The following is an 18,180-nucleotide window of genomic DNA, read 5'->3' as shown; positions in this document are numbered from 1 at the left end:
GTTTTTTGCACAACTTAATCCGGAGGTATGCCGCTTTCAAGCTATCAGCAGTTTATGAAAGCGTTTGAAATGGCCGCTGTTTCTGGTCCCAAAAGCCTTGAATCAGCTTCCCACGTGGTAATCTCTTTTGGGGTTCGGACCATGGCTATGCAAGTTTACAGAATTGGCTATTGGCAACAGGTGGGTGGTGGAAGTCAAGGGAGGATTCCACGTTCTATGAAGACTTTAGAGTGACGTTTGTGTATCTCTTAGAGGCATCATTAATTTGCTCAATAGATTTATAATAACAAGTAGAGTGCTTCATGTAACTGTTTTGTTGCTCCTAAGCGCTGTAAAAAAGAGGTGTTAGTTTTACATAATTATTTTTACTCCCCTATCGTCCTCCAAATGATAAAAGGCTGTTTGCTTTAACAAATTCAATTTTACTCACATGTTGAAGGCAGCGCCTGTTTCATCTAGGTGGTAACTATATGTTGGAGTTGATTTGTGCACCTCTTTATTTTGTGTTACCACCCATTTGTCTCAATCTGTTGCAATGGGGAGTCGTCATATATAGAGTTCTGGAACAGTAGCAAAGCCAGAAAATAGAAAAGACTGACGCTAGTTTTGTAGGGTTTAGGCTTGAGAATTGGTAGGGTTCCTGGAGTCTAGAGCTCTGGGCCCATTTGAGGTTGGTGCATATTGGAGTTGCCTGAAAAGGAACCATTTGCCCACTCTTTTTTCAAAATGTTCCCTGAACCCCCCGTTGGTGGTTCAGACTCGCTCGCCACAGTGAAGTACGACAATTGTTTTACGCCCCACCACTTTCAAATGTCACCAGCCGCCCCTGGTGTGTCCCCCCCTGTTTTTGGATATAATACATTGCAGTCATGTTGTCTGTGCGAATGAGGACTGCTTTGCCCGAAATCTGTTTTTGAAAAGATTTTAGGGCTAGAAAGATCGCCAAGAGCTCCAGATGGTTGATGTGGAGCGACTTTTGCTGTGGCGTCCATAGACCTTGCATCGTGAGGTGTAAGAGGTGCGCTCCCCAGCCGGAGAGCGATGCGTCCGCTGTTAGAATCACCTGAGGAACCGGGTCCAGGAACGGCCGCCCTTTGGAAAGGTTTGTGGTGTTCCACCACTGCAGAGAGTGATGGGTGCGGCCGTCCACCAACACCAGATCCGTCAGCTGACCCTGGGCCTGGTTCCACTGTTGTGCTAGGCACTCTTGAAGTGGACGCATGTGGAGTCTTGCATGGGGCACTATGAAAATGCAAGACGCCATCATTCCTATGAGCTTCATAAACACTCTAGCTGGAAGAGAGTGTTGAGGAAGGAATGTTTTGCGCAAAGCTTGTATGCTTGCGATTCTGGCTGAGTTTGGATAGGCAATACCTTTGGAGGTGTCTATAGTGGCCCCGAGATATTGCTTTGTGTGAGATGGTAGGAGGTGGGACTTTTGGTAGTTCACCGTGAAGCCTAGCCGGTGGAGTAGTTGAATGGTGCTGTTGGTATGTTGCACACATTGGTTGTAGGACGCGGCTTTTATGAGCCAGTCGTCTAGGTAAGGGAAGACGTGAATATGTTGACGCCTGAGGTGTGCTGCTACAACTGCTAGGCATTTGGTAAACACCCGTGGTGCGGTGGTGACCCCGAAGGGGAGAACCGTGAATTGGTAATGCTGACCGTCCACCACGAACCTGAGGTACTTCCTGTGAGAAGGGTGTATTGGAATGTGAAAGTATGCGTCTTTCAGATCCAAGGTAGTGAGAAAGTCTCCCTGACAGAGGACTTGTTGTAGGGTGACCATGTGGAAATGGTCTGAATGTATGTACGCATTTAGAGGCCGGAGGTCCAGAATGGGCCTCAGGGTCCCGTCTTTCTTTGGTATTAAGAAATACAGAGAGTAGACCCCTAGATTTTGCTGATTGACGGAGACCTGCTCTATATGAAGCTCAAATTCATCAGTAGAGGCTACCCACCTAGAATGGTGAGGAATGCCTCCAAAAGGGCGCGTTTTTATAATCGCGATGTTATGTTTGAGCCTAAGTCGCAAAGCACGGTCGATAAACTCGTCTGTGTTACCAAACACTCCCCATTCAATAACAAAGTCAGGCAGGCCATTAACTCAGAATGGCATCTTTTAAATTTGGGTGAACATACTACCCCTATTCCAAGACCGATTTTTGCATTTCGCAAAAACAAGAACCTCAGAAACCTGTTAGTCAGGGCTAAAGACTCAGACCGAAACACCTGGATACAAAAATCCATTGATGGTCCATCACCTGTTAAAGGTAACCACAAATGTGGCTCCTGCCATGCCTGCATTAATGCCATCATTGGCACCTCTATATGCATTAATGGCTATACCGCTGACCTGAAGGAGATGACCAACTGCAGAACATCTAACTGCATATATGTGATCCAGTGTCCTTGTCTCCTCTCCTATGTGGGTGAAACCTCCAGAGAGGTTCGGGTCCGAATAGGGGAACACAAATCTAACATAAGATGCTTCAAACGCACTGCACCCATTGTGACACATTGGATGGAGAAAAAACATTCTGAAAGCGACCTACGTTGGTCTGTCCTCGAAAGAATACGTCCCCATAAAGGATATGATCCGGACAGCATCCGCAAAAAGCGTGAAGTTTTTTGGATTTTTATCCTTAACACTAAAGATAGGGGACTTAACGAGTCCCTCCCTTGGGAGAATGCGCTTCTGTAATCATATCTGGCCTTTTGATCGATTACTGTTCACTCTGAAATTGACATGTGCAATATGTCGCTCTATCCGCATATCTTGGTGTTTTTTCTTTGTTGTCCATTGATTAATCTTTGTTTTAGTCTGTTTCCGGTTTATATTAACTTTTTGTGTGTTGTCATTACTTTCTCTTAATAGGTCGCGTTTTGTTTATATGTTCCCATTTGAGATTTTGCAACTTTTTTAATTTTTTGAATTATGTGATTCCTTCACCTTTAATAGCTGAGGCCTCAGTCCCTCGAAGTACATCTCCCTCTGACACGTTACTGATTGGTCAGTTTGAATCGTTTGACCATTTCCTCTTTGCATCTTTACATCGTTTGATTTACGTGACTTCTACCTCTTTAAAAGTTGAGGCCATTGACATACTGAGCACACCTCCTTCAGATGCGTCACTAATTGGATAGTTTAAATGGTTTGACCTTTTCCGGTTCCTTACTCGTGCGTGACTGTTTTGTTCCGGACGCCGTGTCAGAGACGTTGCTATATCTACTCGTAACGCTGATCGACTAACTGAGGTATTTTTGTGAACCTTTCCATGCTGCTCTCCCGTGGCGCCTGGAATCCAGGGACTCTGTGGTTCGTTCTTATGATGGGGGTGTCCCTGTGTTGATAGTATGTTATAACTACTATTCCGACGGCTTTTTCATAATCGTTAGTGTTTCTTTGCCGTCCGCATATTGCGTTGGGTTTCGCGCACTGTTAGCATTGAGCTGCTCAGATAACATCTCGGAGCCCCTTATGTATAAATATCGATAAGAGGGCTTGTTGATGACTGCGGAATCTCTCCCCTTTGCGTTGGGTTTCGCGCACTGTTAACATCGAGATGCTCAGATAACATCTCGAAGCCCCTTATGTATAAGTATCGATACGAGGGCTTGTTGATGACCGTGGTATCTCTCCCCTTTGCCGATTACGCGTTACATGAGGGTTCTCTTTGTCTTGATTCTGATCTGTATCTATTTACTTACTTTTTAGGTTTATTATTGACTCTCGGCTGCTTGCTACCATTTTCACGCATCCATCGTGTAATTGGGTTGACTCCGTGCAATATCTTTGTGTCTTTGGAACTTAGGTGAGTTTGGTTTGAATTGACCTTTTGAAGCTGTGTTTTCTTTAATGACTTTATAACCTGTCTTTCCTCTTTTTTCCTTTTATTTATTTGTTCTGTAGTAGCGGCGTAGTGAAAATTACCAGGCTTCTTGCTGCAGCACTTCTTACTCGCATTGATTTTTTTCTAATTTCGGGATAGTGAACTATCTGACACTACCATACTCTCCCGGATTTGTCTTTCTTTCTGGTAAATATATTCAGCATACACCTATTACCAGGTGGTTAATATGTCATTATATCATGCTTATGCTTAATTTTTCTTTCCTCTTTCTCTTGTTTTTATTTATTTGTTGGCCCAGCCTGTAATTTGGTGAAATCTTTCCCAATCATCATCTATTTTGAAAAAGTCGCTTCCTGGATTTTTGTCACGTCTATCAATTCAGGTATCTTGTTTGTGTTAATCATATGTCTATTCACGCATCGGTCCGAGGATGCTCTGTTGCGTTTTTTCTCTGTTTATTTGTATATATATTTGTGTTATTCTCCTAGGTTTCAATGTTTTAAAAAAAAAAATTTTTTTCACCTTTTCCATTCTCTGTCTTTAGTGCGCACGCTTAATCTCCTGATGTTAACAGTTATATTGTATATATTAATTCATTGATGCAGTAGGGACATCTTTGTGTGTGAAAAACCACAGGTTTTGAAGGTTTTTTATTTTGAATGTTTCTATTCTTTCTATGTATATACATTGTCATTTTTGTTCCTATCCCAGGTCCCGTCCTTGATCTGTGTGGTTGTGTTGTTCGCCCTGAAGAAGGTGGTTCCCCGCTCTTCGGAGCGGTTTCACCGAAACGCGCGTCGGCGTTTTTCCCAGGAGCCCCGCCCCCTTGATTGTCAAGCCTGGATTCAATATTCAGAGTCATCGTCTCCCTTTGAAATTTATACTCCATCTATAATTTCTGTACTTGCTTGTGTTCTTGATCATCTATTTGGAGACCTCCCTGAGGGCTGGGCCCGTGGTTCTTTTTTCCACTTATTCAGTTGTTGCATTTATGGCACATTTATTTATATCTTGATGTATGTGTGTGATTGGGTGTGATTGAAGGTGTATATGAGTTGAATTTGCTTCCTTTTAGTGGGAACCTGTCTATGTATTTTGATATTTGCTATTTTGTATCTGGATCTGTTTTGTTTCCCTGTATTTTTTTATTAAATAACCGTGATTGTATTATATTTATCCGTAACATACATTTAAAGTAATGAAATAAATGTTTATATATCATCACTGGTTCTTTTTTCGCTTTTTTCTTTTCTTCTTGTGTCTCTAGCTGGCATCTTTAAATATTTTTGGATACTGTGTACCTTTTTGATATATAGGGTAGAGTTCTCCTTTGTTTGTTTTGAATTTATTTCCCCATCGTCTCTACCTCTATTTTTGCCTATTTGGGGGCCCCTCTTTGTTGAGCGGCCGTCCACCAACACCAGATCCGTCAGCTGACCCTGGGCCTGGTTCCACTGTTGTGCTAGGCACTCTTGAAGTGGACGCATGTGGAGTCTTGCATGGGGCACTATGAAAATGCAAGACGCCATCATTCCTATGAGCTTCATAAACACTCTAGCTGGAAGAGAGTGTTGAGGAAGGAATGTTTTGCGCAAAGCTTGTATGCTTGCGATTCTGGCTGAGTTTGGATAGGCAATACCTTTGGAGGTGTCTATAGTGGCCCCGAGATATTGCTTTGTGTGAGATGGTAGGAGGTGGGACTTTTGGTAGTTCACCGTGAAGCCTAGCCGGTGGAGTAGTTGAATGGTGCTGTTGGTATGTTGCACACATTGGTTGTAGGACGCGGCTTTTATGAGCCAGTCGTCTAGGTAAGGGAAGACGTGAATATGTTGACGCCTGAGGTGTGCTGCTACAACTGCTAGGCATTTGGTAAACACCCGTGGTGCGGTGGTGACCCCGAAGGGGAGAACCGTGAATTGGTAATGCTGACCGTCCACCACGAACCTGAGGTACTTCCTGTGAGAAGGGTGTATTGGAATGTGAAAGTATGCGTCTTTCAGATCCAAGGTAGTGAGAAAGTCTCCCTGACAGAGGACTTGTTGTAGGGTGACCATGTGGAAATGGTCTGAATGTATGTACGCATTTAGAGGCCGGAGGTCCAGAATGGGCCTCAGGGTCCCGTCTTTCTTTGGTATTAAGAAATACAGAGAGTAGACCCCTAGATTTTGCTGATTGACGGAGACCTGCTCTATAGCGTGTTTTTGGAGGAGGGAGAGCACCTCCTGTTTGAGCAGTGTGGAATGTTCTTTTCGACATAGGACGGTGCCTTGGTGGGATATTGGGTGGGGTAGATGTTAGCTCGAGACAGTACCCTGACCGAATAATTTGGGTCACCCATCTGTCCGATGTTATGGATTCCCATGCGTGGATAAAGTTTTGTAGTCTGCCCCCGACCGGAGTGGGATGGTCTGGGGGGAGCGAAGGGAAGTCATTGTGCGGGCGGGGTTGCAGAACGAGTGGTGTTAGTTTTGCCCCTGCCCTTATTGTTGTTGCCTCTGTAACCACCCCTTTGGTAGCCCTTTGAAAAGGTATTTTGAGGAGGGGACTTGTAGGAGGTAGAGGTGCTATCGGTGGAGTAGCCTCTGCCTGTGCTACGAAAGGATGAGCGTCAAAAGGAGCGTTTAGGGGCCTGTGATTGTAGTGCCCCCATAGACTTTGCTGTGTCTGTGTCCTTTTTCATCTTTTCTAATGCTTCGTCCACCTTTCGCCCAAACAGAGTTTGTTGGTCAAAGGGGTGATTTAGTATGGACGCCTGGACTTCAGGCTTGAACCCTGAGATCCTGAGCCAGGCATGACGACGAAGCAGGACAATAGTATTTATGGCTCTAGAAGCAGTGTCCGCTGCATCGAGGGCACACTTAATGGAGGTGTTAGTAATTAGTTTACCCTCTTGTATCAGGTCATGAGCCTTGCGTTTGTGTTTTTCGGGGAGGTGCTGCATAAGAGCCTCAAGCTCGTCGTAGTGTGCTCTGTCGTAGCGCGCAAGTAGCGCTTGTGTATTTGCAATGCGCCACATGTTTGCAGCTTGGGAGGCGGTGCGTTTGCCAGACGCGTCTAGAAGTTTGGATTCCTTATCTGGCGGTGGGGCTTCTCCTGAGGACTGGGAGTTAGCCCGCTTTCTAGCTGTGGACACAACTAGGGAATCTAAGGGAGCAGGGCCCTTAATGTATGCAGGGTCTGTGGGTGCCGCCTTATACTTTTTTTCTATTCTAGGGTTCAATACCCTGGCCCTGACAGGGTCTTTGAACACCTCTGCAGCATGCTTGGTGACACCTTTAAGCATGGGCAAGATAGATGTGGACTTGTCCTGAATGTCAAATGTGTCCAGTAGGAAGTCGTCTTCCACTGGTTCACTATGCATTTCCACCCCATGGTAGTGTGCTGCTCTCTGCACTAAGTGGTGAAACCCTAAGGAGTCCTCTGGGGGAGACGGCCTGGATGGGTATAGGTCGTCCTGAGGCATATCCGGTATGTCAGGGTTTTGGTAGTCTTCCCATGGGTCTGGGGTCCCCGGTGGAGTGGGGTCCATTGGGGCGTCCGCCGGGTCAAAATCTGGATCCCCGTAATCCGGATCTGGGGACGGGGTCGGGGAGTGATGAGGCAAGGGTGGCGGAGACCTGGGAGGGGGAGGGGGTGGAGGAGGCGGAGGAGGAGGTAGTGGGGAGGGCACTCTGAGAGGAGAAGTAGCAGAGTCCTTCCGCTTGGGCGGTGGAGGAGGAGCCGGTGTGTCAAGACGTCTTTTCTTGACAGCTAAAGTCAATAGCCCAGTCTTTGGATCTTTAAATAGAGTCTTTTGCAAAGGGTCTGGTGTAAAGAGATCCAGTGGCACCGAATCGTCCGCTGGCGCCGATGTTTTCGGAGCCGAGGGTTTCGATGGTTTCTGTGCGCCATGCTTTTTTGGAACCTCCGGTTTTTTCGGCATCGAAGGAGTTTTCGGCGCCGGAGCGTCTGTGCCGACAGATTTGTGTTTGTGTTTTGTCGGCACCGAGAGTCCAGGCTTCGGCACCGGTGGCTTCGGAGTCGAGCTGGGTATCACTTTCTTCGGTGCCGGATGGTGTTTTTCGGCACCAGGCGTCGGCTGGCTCGAGCCCGAGCTGCCGTGAGACTTCTGAGGCTTCAACACCGGGCCCGAAGGTGGGGTGATAGAAGCTGTGTGCTTGGTTTTACCCAGGCCTGCAGGCGAGGGTGTAACCTGAGTCTCTTTGGTTTTGGGCGCGGGGGTGGGAGGGGGTACAGTACTCACGACCCGCTGCGCCGGTGTGATGTCCTCCACGTCGGAGTCGTCGGCCTCGGAAGCGCTGACGACGTCGTCCTCCTGCTCGGTGTGTAGTTGCCCCGAAGCTCCGGCGTCGTCTCCGAAGATGTCCGGTGGAGCTGCGGTCGATGAGTGCGCCATGGTGCGTCGAGCTCTTCGATCCCGGATGGTCTTTTTTGATCGAAAAGACTTACAGGCGGGGCAGTCTCTAGCCTCGTGTTCTGGAGAGAGGCAAAGGTTACACACCTGATGGAGGTCAGTGTGGGGAAATTTAGACCCACATTTTGGGCACTTTTAGAACGGAGTCCTTTCCATCGGCCGGGACCGGAGTCGAGGAGGGCCCGAAGGCCGGTGCCGATGTGCGGAATGGAGAAAAGTGCCGCTTCGAGAGATGAAGATAGATGAAGAAACTCTAAGAACGAGGATTTTCCGTCGAGGCTGGAACCGTAGAAGCTCGAAGCCGGAGCACGAAGTATCGCATCCGAGCCCGATGGCGGAAAAAAACAATCTGAGGATGGAGCCGAAGCCCATGCGCAGTACGGACCGAAGGAGGAGTCACCGAACTCGTGACTTCCAAAGACTGTCCAAAGAACAAAAACAAACTGCAAACATCCGGGCCCAACACCAGATGGCGATCTATGCTAAGTGTACAATCTGCAGCTCATATGCCTCGAACAACTATTAACTTGTATTGAGCATGCAGTCATGTTCACACTCTGCACATTGCCTTCGTGGGGTTCCTTGGGTCCCCAGCTCTTCTAAGTCTTTTGGGTCCAGTCTCGACTTAGGTTGTGTTTCACATTCCACTTTGTTAGTATATGGTTTGGTCTCCCCCTGGAGACCACTGTGTATTTATGCTTCTTACGTGTTCTATTACTAAAGTATTGTGTGTATTGTGATTATATTTCCCGGTTGGAGATATTACAATGTGGCAGTGAGTGTTTATAATAAATACATATTTTTATAATCACACTGTGGGGTCCTTTTTCACCTAACCTACACTACATGGTTAGCACTGGTGAAACAAGCTGCTTTACACTCCTTCTGGACTAAGCCTGAAGGCTGCTTTCCACAGTTACCACTTAGAGAGCTTTCAAAAGGTTGTCTAAGACCACTAAAATCACCATAAAAGTTGTCTGGATTAGTGCAGGGTGCCACACTTACATAAGTGAACACTGTATATTAAGCCAGCCTCTTACATTTGTGTGCAGCGGTTGGGATTCAAGCCTGCATTGTTTTACCAGATAATCTAGGTGTGGATTAAATGAAAAACTATCACTAGCATTTGGCACATATAATATTTTATAGACAAAATAAGTTCTGCTGAACTTTTAGATTGGGTGTTAAGGGTCTAGCACAACCCTTTCTCCAATCTTAAGACGTCAAGTTTCCACTAGGGTAGGTGGATGCAACACCACACTACACCTAGTGACGATGTCTTTAGTGGGGAACTTAGTTGGTATCAATCTGCTAAGTACAGTAGTCCTAAGTTACAGGAACTAAGGACCCTGTGTAGACTTAGACAGTTAAAGGCAGGTAACAACCCCACTACAACGTACCTCTTGGAGCTACTTCACCAGGATGACCAGAATCCTGGTGAGACAAAGTAACAGGACACTGTGGATGGGGATGCTCCAGAAGAGAGGCCAGGAGGGGTTCCCCATACTGACCTTAATTCTGAGTATGGCCAGGAGGAGTCTGGGAACTCCACACTGGCAAATTCGGAACCCCCAGGGAATAATGCAGATGGCACAGAGGGTGTCCCTAGAAGTAGATCCCCCTTTATTACTCCTGGGAGGGTTCAGAGTAGGCAGAGGAGGTCTAGGTCCCCCTCTGCCGAGTCCAATGCTTCAGATCATTCCATAGAGACTTCCATCTCTAGCAAGAGGGAGGGCTCCTTAGAGAGGTAATACCACCTGATCAAACTTGAGAGAGTTAGACTCAGGCAAGATCAGTTGGCCCTCAACAAGGAGACCCTGGAAGTGCAGAAAGCTAAGAAGAGACTGGGACTAGAGTCCCATAGTGGCAGCAATAGTGTACTTAGAATCAGGGAAACATCCTTTAACACTAGGAAACTAAGCAGGATAGTCCCTACTTACCAGGTGGGAGATGATACTCATAAATGGATCACTGAAGCAGAAACACCATGGCGGCGGAGGTGACCAGAAGCAGCAAGATTCTTATAAACCCCAAGAGAAGGGAGGGAAGAAGGGCAAAGAGGGGCTCCAAATACCTGCATCTGTGGGGGAGTCCCAAAGCTCCATGAAGGGTAAAAAGAAACATTGGTGTTATTTATGTAAAGGAAAGACCCATTGGACAAAAGATGCTGATTGTCCAAAGGCCAAGGAACCTACTACTACTTCCCCTAAGCCAACTGATCCCCCCTAGCACTATTACAAGTGGTAGTACAGCAACCAAAGGATTAGTAGGGGTAACCTTGGGTTCTGAGGTGGGACCTGGTCTAGTCAGAACTCCAACTCAGGCTGTCCTTATCTGTGATGGTGGCATAGATCTGCCACCTTACTAGTAAGTCCCACTAACTTGGGAAAGTACACACAACAGCCTTTAATAAATAGAAAAGAAATTATGGCGACCAAGAAACTTCTGTCCCTTGAGCAGTTCATACTTGGGTCAGTTGTACCAAGTAACCAACGCTAGCTATACCAGGACTGATCATTCCTTGGCAGCTGAGAATCTCAGCTGGGGAGGGGTACCTGGCCCTAAAAGAGACGTGGTTTCTCCAGACCTACCTGTAGATTATCTGTTGGGCAATGATCTAGAAACTTCAGCCTGGTCAGAAGTAAAGTTCAGGACACATGCAGAGATGATGAGCATCTCTGCCAGTGCATTTGCTATCACCAGGGCTCAGGCCAAACAGCTCAGCACTGAGGAAGCATTAGATCCTGAAAGAATGGACTCAATTGCTCCTAAGAGATGGAGCAGGATGGGTAAGGAATAATCCTCCTCCCAAACTCCCAGTGAGGATCAGTCTCCTGAGGGAGATTACCTCAGTCCCTGTGAAGGAACTGTCCCAGAGGAACTTGGGCCTGACCAGGCAGAGTTCCCGGGGGCAGGGGGTACTTCCTTTGGCAGGCTTGAGTTTGGAGAAGCAATCCTGCCCCTATCTTGAACAGCAAGCTGCTACTGAGGAGGCAAGGAATGTCGGTGGATCCCATAGGATCTACTGGGAAGATGGGCTTCTGTATTTTGAAGGTAGAGACCCCAAGCCTGGTGCCACCAGGAGGTTGGTAATACCCCAGAAGTTCAGAGGTTTTCTTCTCTCCCTGAATTGAAATTCCCCGTGCAGGACATCTTGGGCAAAGCAAGACTTGGGACACGATTGTCCCTCATTTTCACTGGCCCCATATGTCTGACGACACAAAGGAGTTCTGTCACTCCTGTGTCTCTTGCCAAGCCAGTGGCAAGTCACGTGGCACTACAAAGGGCCCCTTAATTCCACTTACCGTGGTTGGGGTTCCCTTTGAGATGTTGGGGATTGACATTGTTGGTACCTTGAACCCCCAAATGCATCTTGACACAGTTACATTCTAGTGGTCGTGAACCATGTCACTAGGTATCCAAATTTGTATGGAAACAAGGGAACCCTGTGAGTTAGAAGGGACTGAGGGTATACAATGAACTGTAAGAAACAATGGTCCCTATCATGCAAGTATAGGCAATGTTTTACAGAACAACATAATTATCTGTGCGATTTTGTAATCAAACAAGGAATTATGTATTTAGACAAACAATCAAAAAAGCAACTAATTCAACGAAGTGCAGTGGGTTAACAACGGGGTTGGAAATCACCAGATTTCCAGACCTCTGGCATTTAAATACTATTGTAGTGACTTGGCAGCAAATACTTTTTTAAAGAAGTCACATTATAAAAGACATCTTGTGCTCCACATAAATCAAGGCAATAGCAATTGGAGTCAAGACGTAGTGTGTTGACGGTGTTTCGATCCCCACTAACGTGGGGGATCATCATCAGGATGGCATGAGTTATGCCTGAGAAAAGGCCTGTATGGGGCCAAGGAAAAGAAAAAAGAAATAGGGGAAAAAAAGGGAAAAAGAAAAAGGGATTAAGGGAGGTTCGGCGATGGATGAGCACAAACCGCACTATAGTTTTGCGAAAAAGTGACTATATGTGGTGAAAAGTTATATATTTACATTTTCCAAATATCTAAATCCTCCTGCAACTTTTCATCAGTTCTACAGTTTCATTTTGTATCTCTTCTGCAAGTGTTTCTTCATTGGCATCCCAAATACAACCGTTTATCTCAGGCCCTCTTTTTTCCATCCTCTTTCCATCATGGACGTGACTCTGGACCTCACAATACCTCTTGCAACAACTTTTAAGGCATCCCACTCGACACCTCTAATATTAGCAGATTTATTGTTTATGGAGAAATAATCTGTTATCATCACACTTTTTGAGGTGTAACTGGAAGGCAGAACAGGATGCAAGACAATTCATGTGTATTCTCTACCTGGTTGCTGATGAACCCTGCTTTGTTCTACCAGACTTCTGTTATTGTGGACACAGTTGCTGCATCAAACTGGATTTTAGTCTTCGCTATGGGAGGACACTAGGATTACCATAGTGCATTCCCCAAACACATCCCCAACCCTCAGTTCCAAGTTGAGTGTAGTTGAAGACTTTCACCATCTTGAAAATTACCAAAGTGTGTAGGGTATGCCCCAGAAACATTTACCCCATTGGTTAGGGTGTGCCCCGGAGTCATTCTACCCACTGGCTTGTGCTAGGCATAAATGTGGCATCTCCAGGCAACCCTTCCGAACAGTGCTGGACCTGAAAAGGAACTAAAGAGGATTGGTCCTGCTGTCTGTGACCTGAGAAGAGTTTTGAAGGAATGGAGGATTCTTATGTGAAGGCATCATTATATAACTATTTGTATTAAAGCATATGGCTTGCAGAAAGGGACAAGTTAGTTATGCCAAATTTCAACAAGTAAAATTAGCACCAAAACTATATTAACAATTTCACCCAACAATCCGATTCATTTTAAATATAAGCCTATGTGCACTTACCTGTAAATGGACGTAATCATAATCTTCCATCATTCCAGTCTTCTTGTTTTCCGAGCATCCGTCTGGAGATTCGCCAGCCACAAATTTTGGAGGCAAAGGCAATGGCCTGGACTGTATGTTAGGTTTCTCCCACTTTCCAGTTTGGTGGACGGACAAATTATTGTTGACCACCTCATTAGCATTGCAAAGTCCAGTCTGGAAATCAAAAGGGACTGTCTTGGAATTTGTCTTTTTGAACAACAAGGAAGCATTTCCACGGAGAAATGATGCAAGTTGTTTGGTATCATCTGGGATTCCCCGGGAGTGCATAATAAAGTGGTCCAGGTCATCTACTGAATTTGACTTGTGGGCCAGAAGAACGTTTAAGGACCAGTTATAGCCATCCAAAGCTTGGCTATGCTTCAAAAGCGTTTGGTATACATCCTCCATCTTCTGGAATTGCTTGCTGAGCTTGGTGTACAAGGTTTGGTCAGCTGCTTGTGTAGCATTCCCAACAGCACCCTGTGCAAACTCAAGAAGTTCTCCCACTGCATTTTGAACACTGACAATGGCAGTCTGAATGTCCTGCAAATGAGCCCCCATCTGCTCTGGACTTCTCCATGTACCACTTACAAAAGACATTAGGTGAGATACAGAGGTGGCAACATTGTGCTGGAGCTTAGCAAGCATTGCCATGGCCACATCCAAGTCCAGGTCGAGCTCCAACATGCAAGGCCTTGCTGGCCCTACAGAAGTCTCCTTTACAAGGACAATTTCCTGTAAAGAGGTGGGAATGTTACATGTTGAGCTCCCAGTGCTGGATACTGAAAGCCTCTTGTTGTCTGTGAGCTCTTCCATGACTTTAGAATCCCTGTCCTGTGGCAGTGATTTGTCTCCTGGTGTCCCACGGGGAAAGTCATACATGCACTGAACAAACAAAGGCCTTTCTTGCTTCCTTGGGAGTGTATCGTACGTGTCCTCTCTGGTGGAGAAATCAGAATTACTCGTACTCATAGATGGAATATTGTAGATCTGCATAAAGAAAAGGCATCAATAAGCACTTGTCTTGCAATTACATTTAGTTTGATATCATCAATACGTTAACGACATTGCAGGTTCAAAGCACATTCTCTCTCCTGACCTAAATTTAAAACATTCCCAACACTGTAAAATAAACTATCAAAGATGAGACAAATGGATGTTTCAATCACATTAATAAACAAGCACTGGAAATGCAATAGGTCTTGCACTAGTTGGAGCTATTAGCATTGTAAATCGCAATGTTTTATACTTATGTTGTGGAGTGTATGTATGTGGTGTGCTGTGGAATTATGTGGGTTGGATTGGATTAGTTGTGTGGAGTGAAACTGTGTGGTATGTAGTGAATTTGTGGATTGGAATTATGTGGATACTAATTATCTGGAATTGAATGGATGGTAATTATGTGGAATGGTATTTTGTGTTGTGGAGTTATATGTAGTGGAGTTTAATGACGTGTTGATGGCTGCCTTCCATTGTACCGAGACGCCTATAAATAATATTTACAAAATTACATAATACATGATGTAAACAGCTAAAAACATTATTGCACTTAGTAAGAATATGCCCTTCCCACCTTAATAAAACAAAGAACTCTTCCCACTGTAATAAAACAAAGAACTATGCTGTGTGTCTTTTTTTGTAGAACTTTGCACAGAATGTCTATTACTTAGGGAGTCACGTAGTGCCGCTGGAAAGGAAGTTCCCTGCATTAGCTCAGCACTTTAAAAACTAAGTTTTGTAACGTAACACCATACTCAGTACCAATGTACTGCACTTTGAGATCTTACATGTGCCACCAGTGCACTGCAGTTAGACGTGTTATAGGTGCCATCATGCACTGCACTCTGATATGTCACATGAACAACCAGTGCACTGCAGTCGGATGTTATAGGCACCACTGTGCAGAGTTGTTCTGCTTTTATAAATGTCACACGCACAAACAGCCTGCCATATTGTGATTGCTGCCCTAATTTTAGTTAATGTGACCCACTCCTACTGTCCTACAATCTCAGACATTTCAGTGCAGCCTTACGCTACGTACAAGTGCGGCTGGGAAGATACGCCCAACTGTTAGTGGAGTTACTGCCTCTAAGTGATGATTCACCAGAATGGCTGCCCTTCAGACAATCCCAGTACTGTGTCTGTATCAACACTTCGCACTTGCTGGCGCCGGTAACACTGGCCTGTGTTTGAAGGGCTGCATGCATTCCCTAAGAACGGATTCAGCAATTTTTGGGAGGGTGGGCCTGCCTACTTTCCCTCTGGGGCTACTCCTTGCTGTGGTAATACGCTGTGTGCCCCCTGTCTTCCTTGGGGGACTTTTATCTGGCTTCAAAATGATTCAGGTGGAAATAGGTTATTGTTTTCTCCTTTTGTTGTTCTTCAGTTCAAAAACTATGTTGCATTAAACAAAGGACAGGAACTGTAACGGAAGACTATAGCTGTGCTCTGCACGTATCGGCTTTTATTCTGGTACAAAAATGTGAATAGATTAAAATAAAAGTGTGCTAGTGTCGCCTGGACATTTTAAACCCCTGCCGTGTAAGCAGCCTTACCCCCAAAAAATGCGCAGGCCATCATTATGTCAGAAAGTCCTAGAAATGATGAATTCCCTAGTTTCTCTGGCAACCCTGCCAAACACTGAATTATGGGTCTGGAACGATGGCAGGGAACTCTAATATGACACAGATACTAGGAAATCAACTAGCAAAGATTCAAAGGCTCTCTCACAGCCCCATAAAAGTGCAGCTGAGCTAAAACTGGCACCGAACGAGAATAGCGCTTTTTGGCTGGGGTTTTGATGTATCACAGGCTTGGCGCTCGGCAGGCAGCTGAAACAGTCACAAGACCAGTGACACTTTGACGCACAATCGGGCACTCTTCACACATATGCATAGCGTCTGACATTCTGCCACTGACACAATTAAACATAGACTTGTGTAGAGTTCCCGACACCACATGTACATTTGTCAAAGTGTCCACGTATAAGCAATCTGACTCACTTTTCAAAGACAGGATGACAAATGCCAATGCAAGCATACATGCATGCACCACACAACCACGCAAAAAGTGACAAGCACACTGAAAACATGGTACGCTTGCACAATCCGACACTCACGCACAAGACTTCACCTACACAAACATCACACACACACACATCACATAATACACACGCACGGGCTTGTACTTCTACAGGTGTATGACCCTCAATTACCATGGTGAGTAAACCGTAACGGAGCTGGGGAGAGTTCCAGTCACTCGGCGGCTGTGACCTCCGCACTGGCTCTGGTCACCTCTACGGGTGAGGGAGAGAAACCGGCACGGGCAGGTGAACGAGAGAGTGACTCAATGATTCTTTGATACTGACGACAGACTTGGGAGTAGAAAAGTACAATTATTGCTTAGCTGCCAATCAAAGTTCACATTTGTGAAGAAGAAAAAAGCTGTAGACGGAGAGGGGGGCAGCTGCAGTGTGGGCCGGGCAGGAAGGGGTTGAACAGCCTCGGCACTGTCTGCTCGTAATTGGGGACACGCAAGCTCCGGGGAAGGCTCTCTTCTCTATCTGATGGGAAAGGGGCCACTGCATGGCCCCTCCATTAGCAACACAAGGACCTCCTGGTCGATAAGACCCCTTGAAAGCAGGCGCAGCGTTGCCTCTGACACCATTGAAACGTTTGCTCCCTCTTCACGCCCCTGCTGCTGGCTGTGAAAAGAGAAGATGCCGTCTCGGTAACTCCTTTGTCACACTCTGCCTGCACAAATGAGGGTCAGTATTTTCAAATACACCTGACTCTACTGCGCACTCACCTGCTCACACAACACTCCTGTACACACATAGCGACTGCATACCTCACTCAGCCCGCTCATGCACACACTTGGCTCCTCTCCAGCACAGACCTGACTACCTTGCACACACCATACTCTCCTGCACAAACCTTACACACAGTAATTTCACTGCAGTCACTTTAATCCCAGGCACACAACTCACGCTTAACACGGCCCCTCTGTACTCAAAGCACTGCGTTAGATATCGCTTATTCCGCTTCACACTCAACACTGATCTGCGCATCTCACTCCTTTTCACACACCTCACTCCCCTGCACACACCCCAGTCTCCTCCTTCCTCAACCTCCCTCACACATCTCAACCCTGCTAACACTTCATTCGTCTGTAAATACCTCAGTCCCCTGTGCACACCTCACTCCTCTGTATTATATACCACACACACACTTACACATGCAGTATTCCCCTGTACACACCTCGCAAGTTCTCATACTTCTACCCTGCTTCCAGTTCAGAGTTCTGATCGCCGCCGAAGCTCGATGCCCTCCACCACCCGCAGGCCTCCACCTGCGCCTCATCCCTGGTGGCCAGTGGTGGCCTTGGTTTGTATCCGCTCTACAGTTCCTTTCTGCCTATCTGCTCCTCTCCTGCAACCCCCCCACCCCCTCGTCTGATTCTGTGCCTCTTTTTAGGTCTCGCCTGAGACAGCGCTTTAGCGCTGCTCTGGCGAGACTTATAGTGAGCGAGTTTTGGAAGTGCAAACAGTGGCTTTTCAGGCCTCCAAATACAGTGCATGTGCGTCGGCCGGGCGCGCGCACCATTTGGAGGCCTGAAAGCACTCGTTTGCTTTCACTTTCGCGGGCCGCTTTGATGTGATCGCGATTACTTTTCCCTCTGTTCACTCTTGTTTCTTTCACTATTAGATTTGTCCTTTATATCTTTCTTCTTTTTATTCGCTTTAGCTTCATGTTCATGCTTCATCCTTTCCCTTACCCTCTTTCATTTCAACCATCCTTTTCACAGTTACCCCCTTTTCTCTACAAATATATTTCTCCATCTCTTGCTCTCTCCTTTTCCCCATGTTTATCTTCGCTCTCTCTGTCTTGCTTGCTGTATTTGTCTTGATTAGAATGTTTGAGCCACACCATTATGAAGTTTTCTTTGAAAACAAAAGCGTCCCATAGAAACTCCTCTAAGTGTGTTTGGCCCTGT

General features: G+C 46.1%; 1 protein-coding gene and 1 long non-coding RNA gene across 3 annotated transcripts in view; one reads left to right on the top strand and one right to left on the bottom strand.

Moving 5' to 3' along the window:
- Window positions 1-18,180, bottom strand: part of BCAR1 (BCAR1 scaffold protein, Cas family member) — a 191,343-nt gene that overhangs the window by 80,470 nt on the left and 92,693 nt on the right. For both annotated transcript variants that reach the window (XM_085638570.1, XM_085638571.1), the window contains one exon: window positions 13,165-14,175. In XM_085638570.1, the coding sequence (XP_085494696.1) occupies window positions 13,165-14,175 (1,011 nt within the window). The remainder of the gene's footprint in view (window positions 1-13,164; window positions 14,176-18,180) is intronic.
- On the top strand, window positions 2,972-5,078 carry LOC146775786 (uncharacterized). The gene is made up of 5 exons (XR_014972215.1): window positions 2,972-3,258; window positions 3,719-3,815; window positions 3,914-4,040; window positions 4,153-4,236; window positions 4,566-5,078. It is a non-coding gene; the product is annotated as an uncharacterized LOC146775786 (long non-coding RNA).

The sequence above is a fragment of the Triturus cristatus genome, chromosome 12 (genome assembly GCF_964204655.1).
Source record: "Triturus cristatus chromosome 12, aTriCri1.1, whole genome shotgun sequence".
Lineage (NCBI taxonomy): Eukaryota > Metazoa > Chordata > Amphibia > Caudata > Salamandridae > Triturus > Triturus cristatus.
Note: the sequence above shows the minus strand (reverse complement) of the source record. Positions and strands in the feature narration are given on the sequence as shown.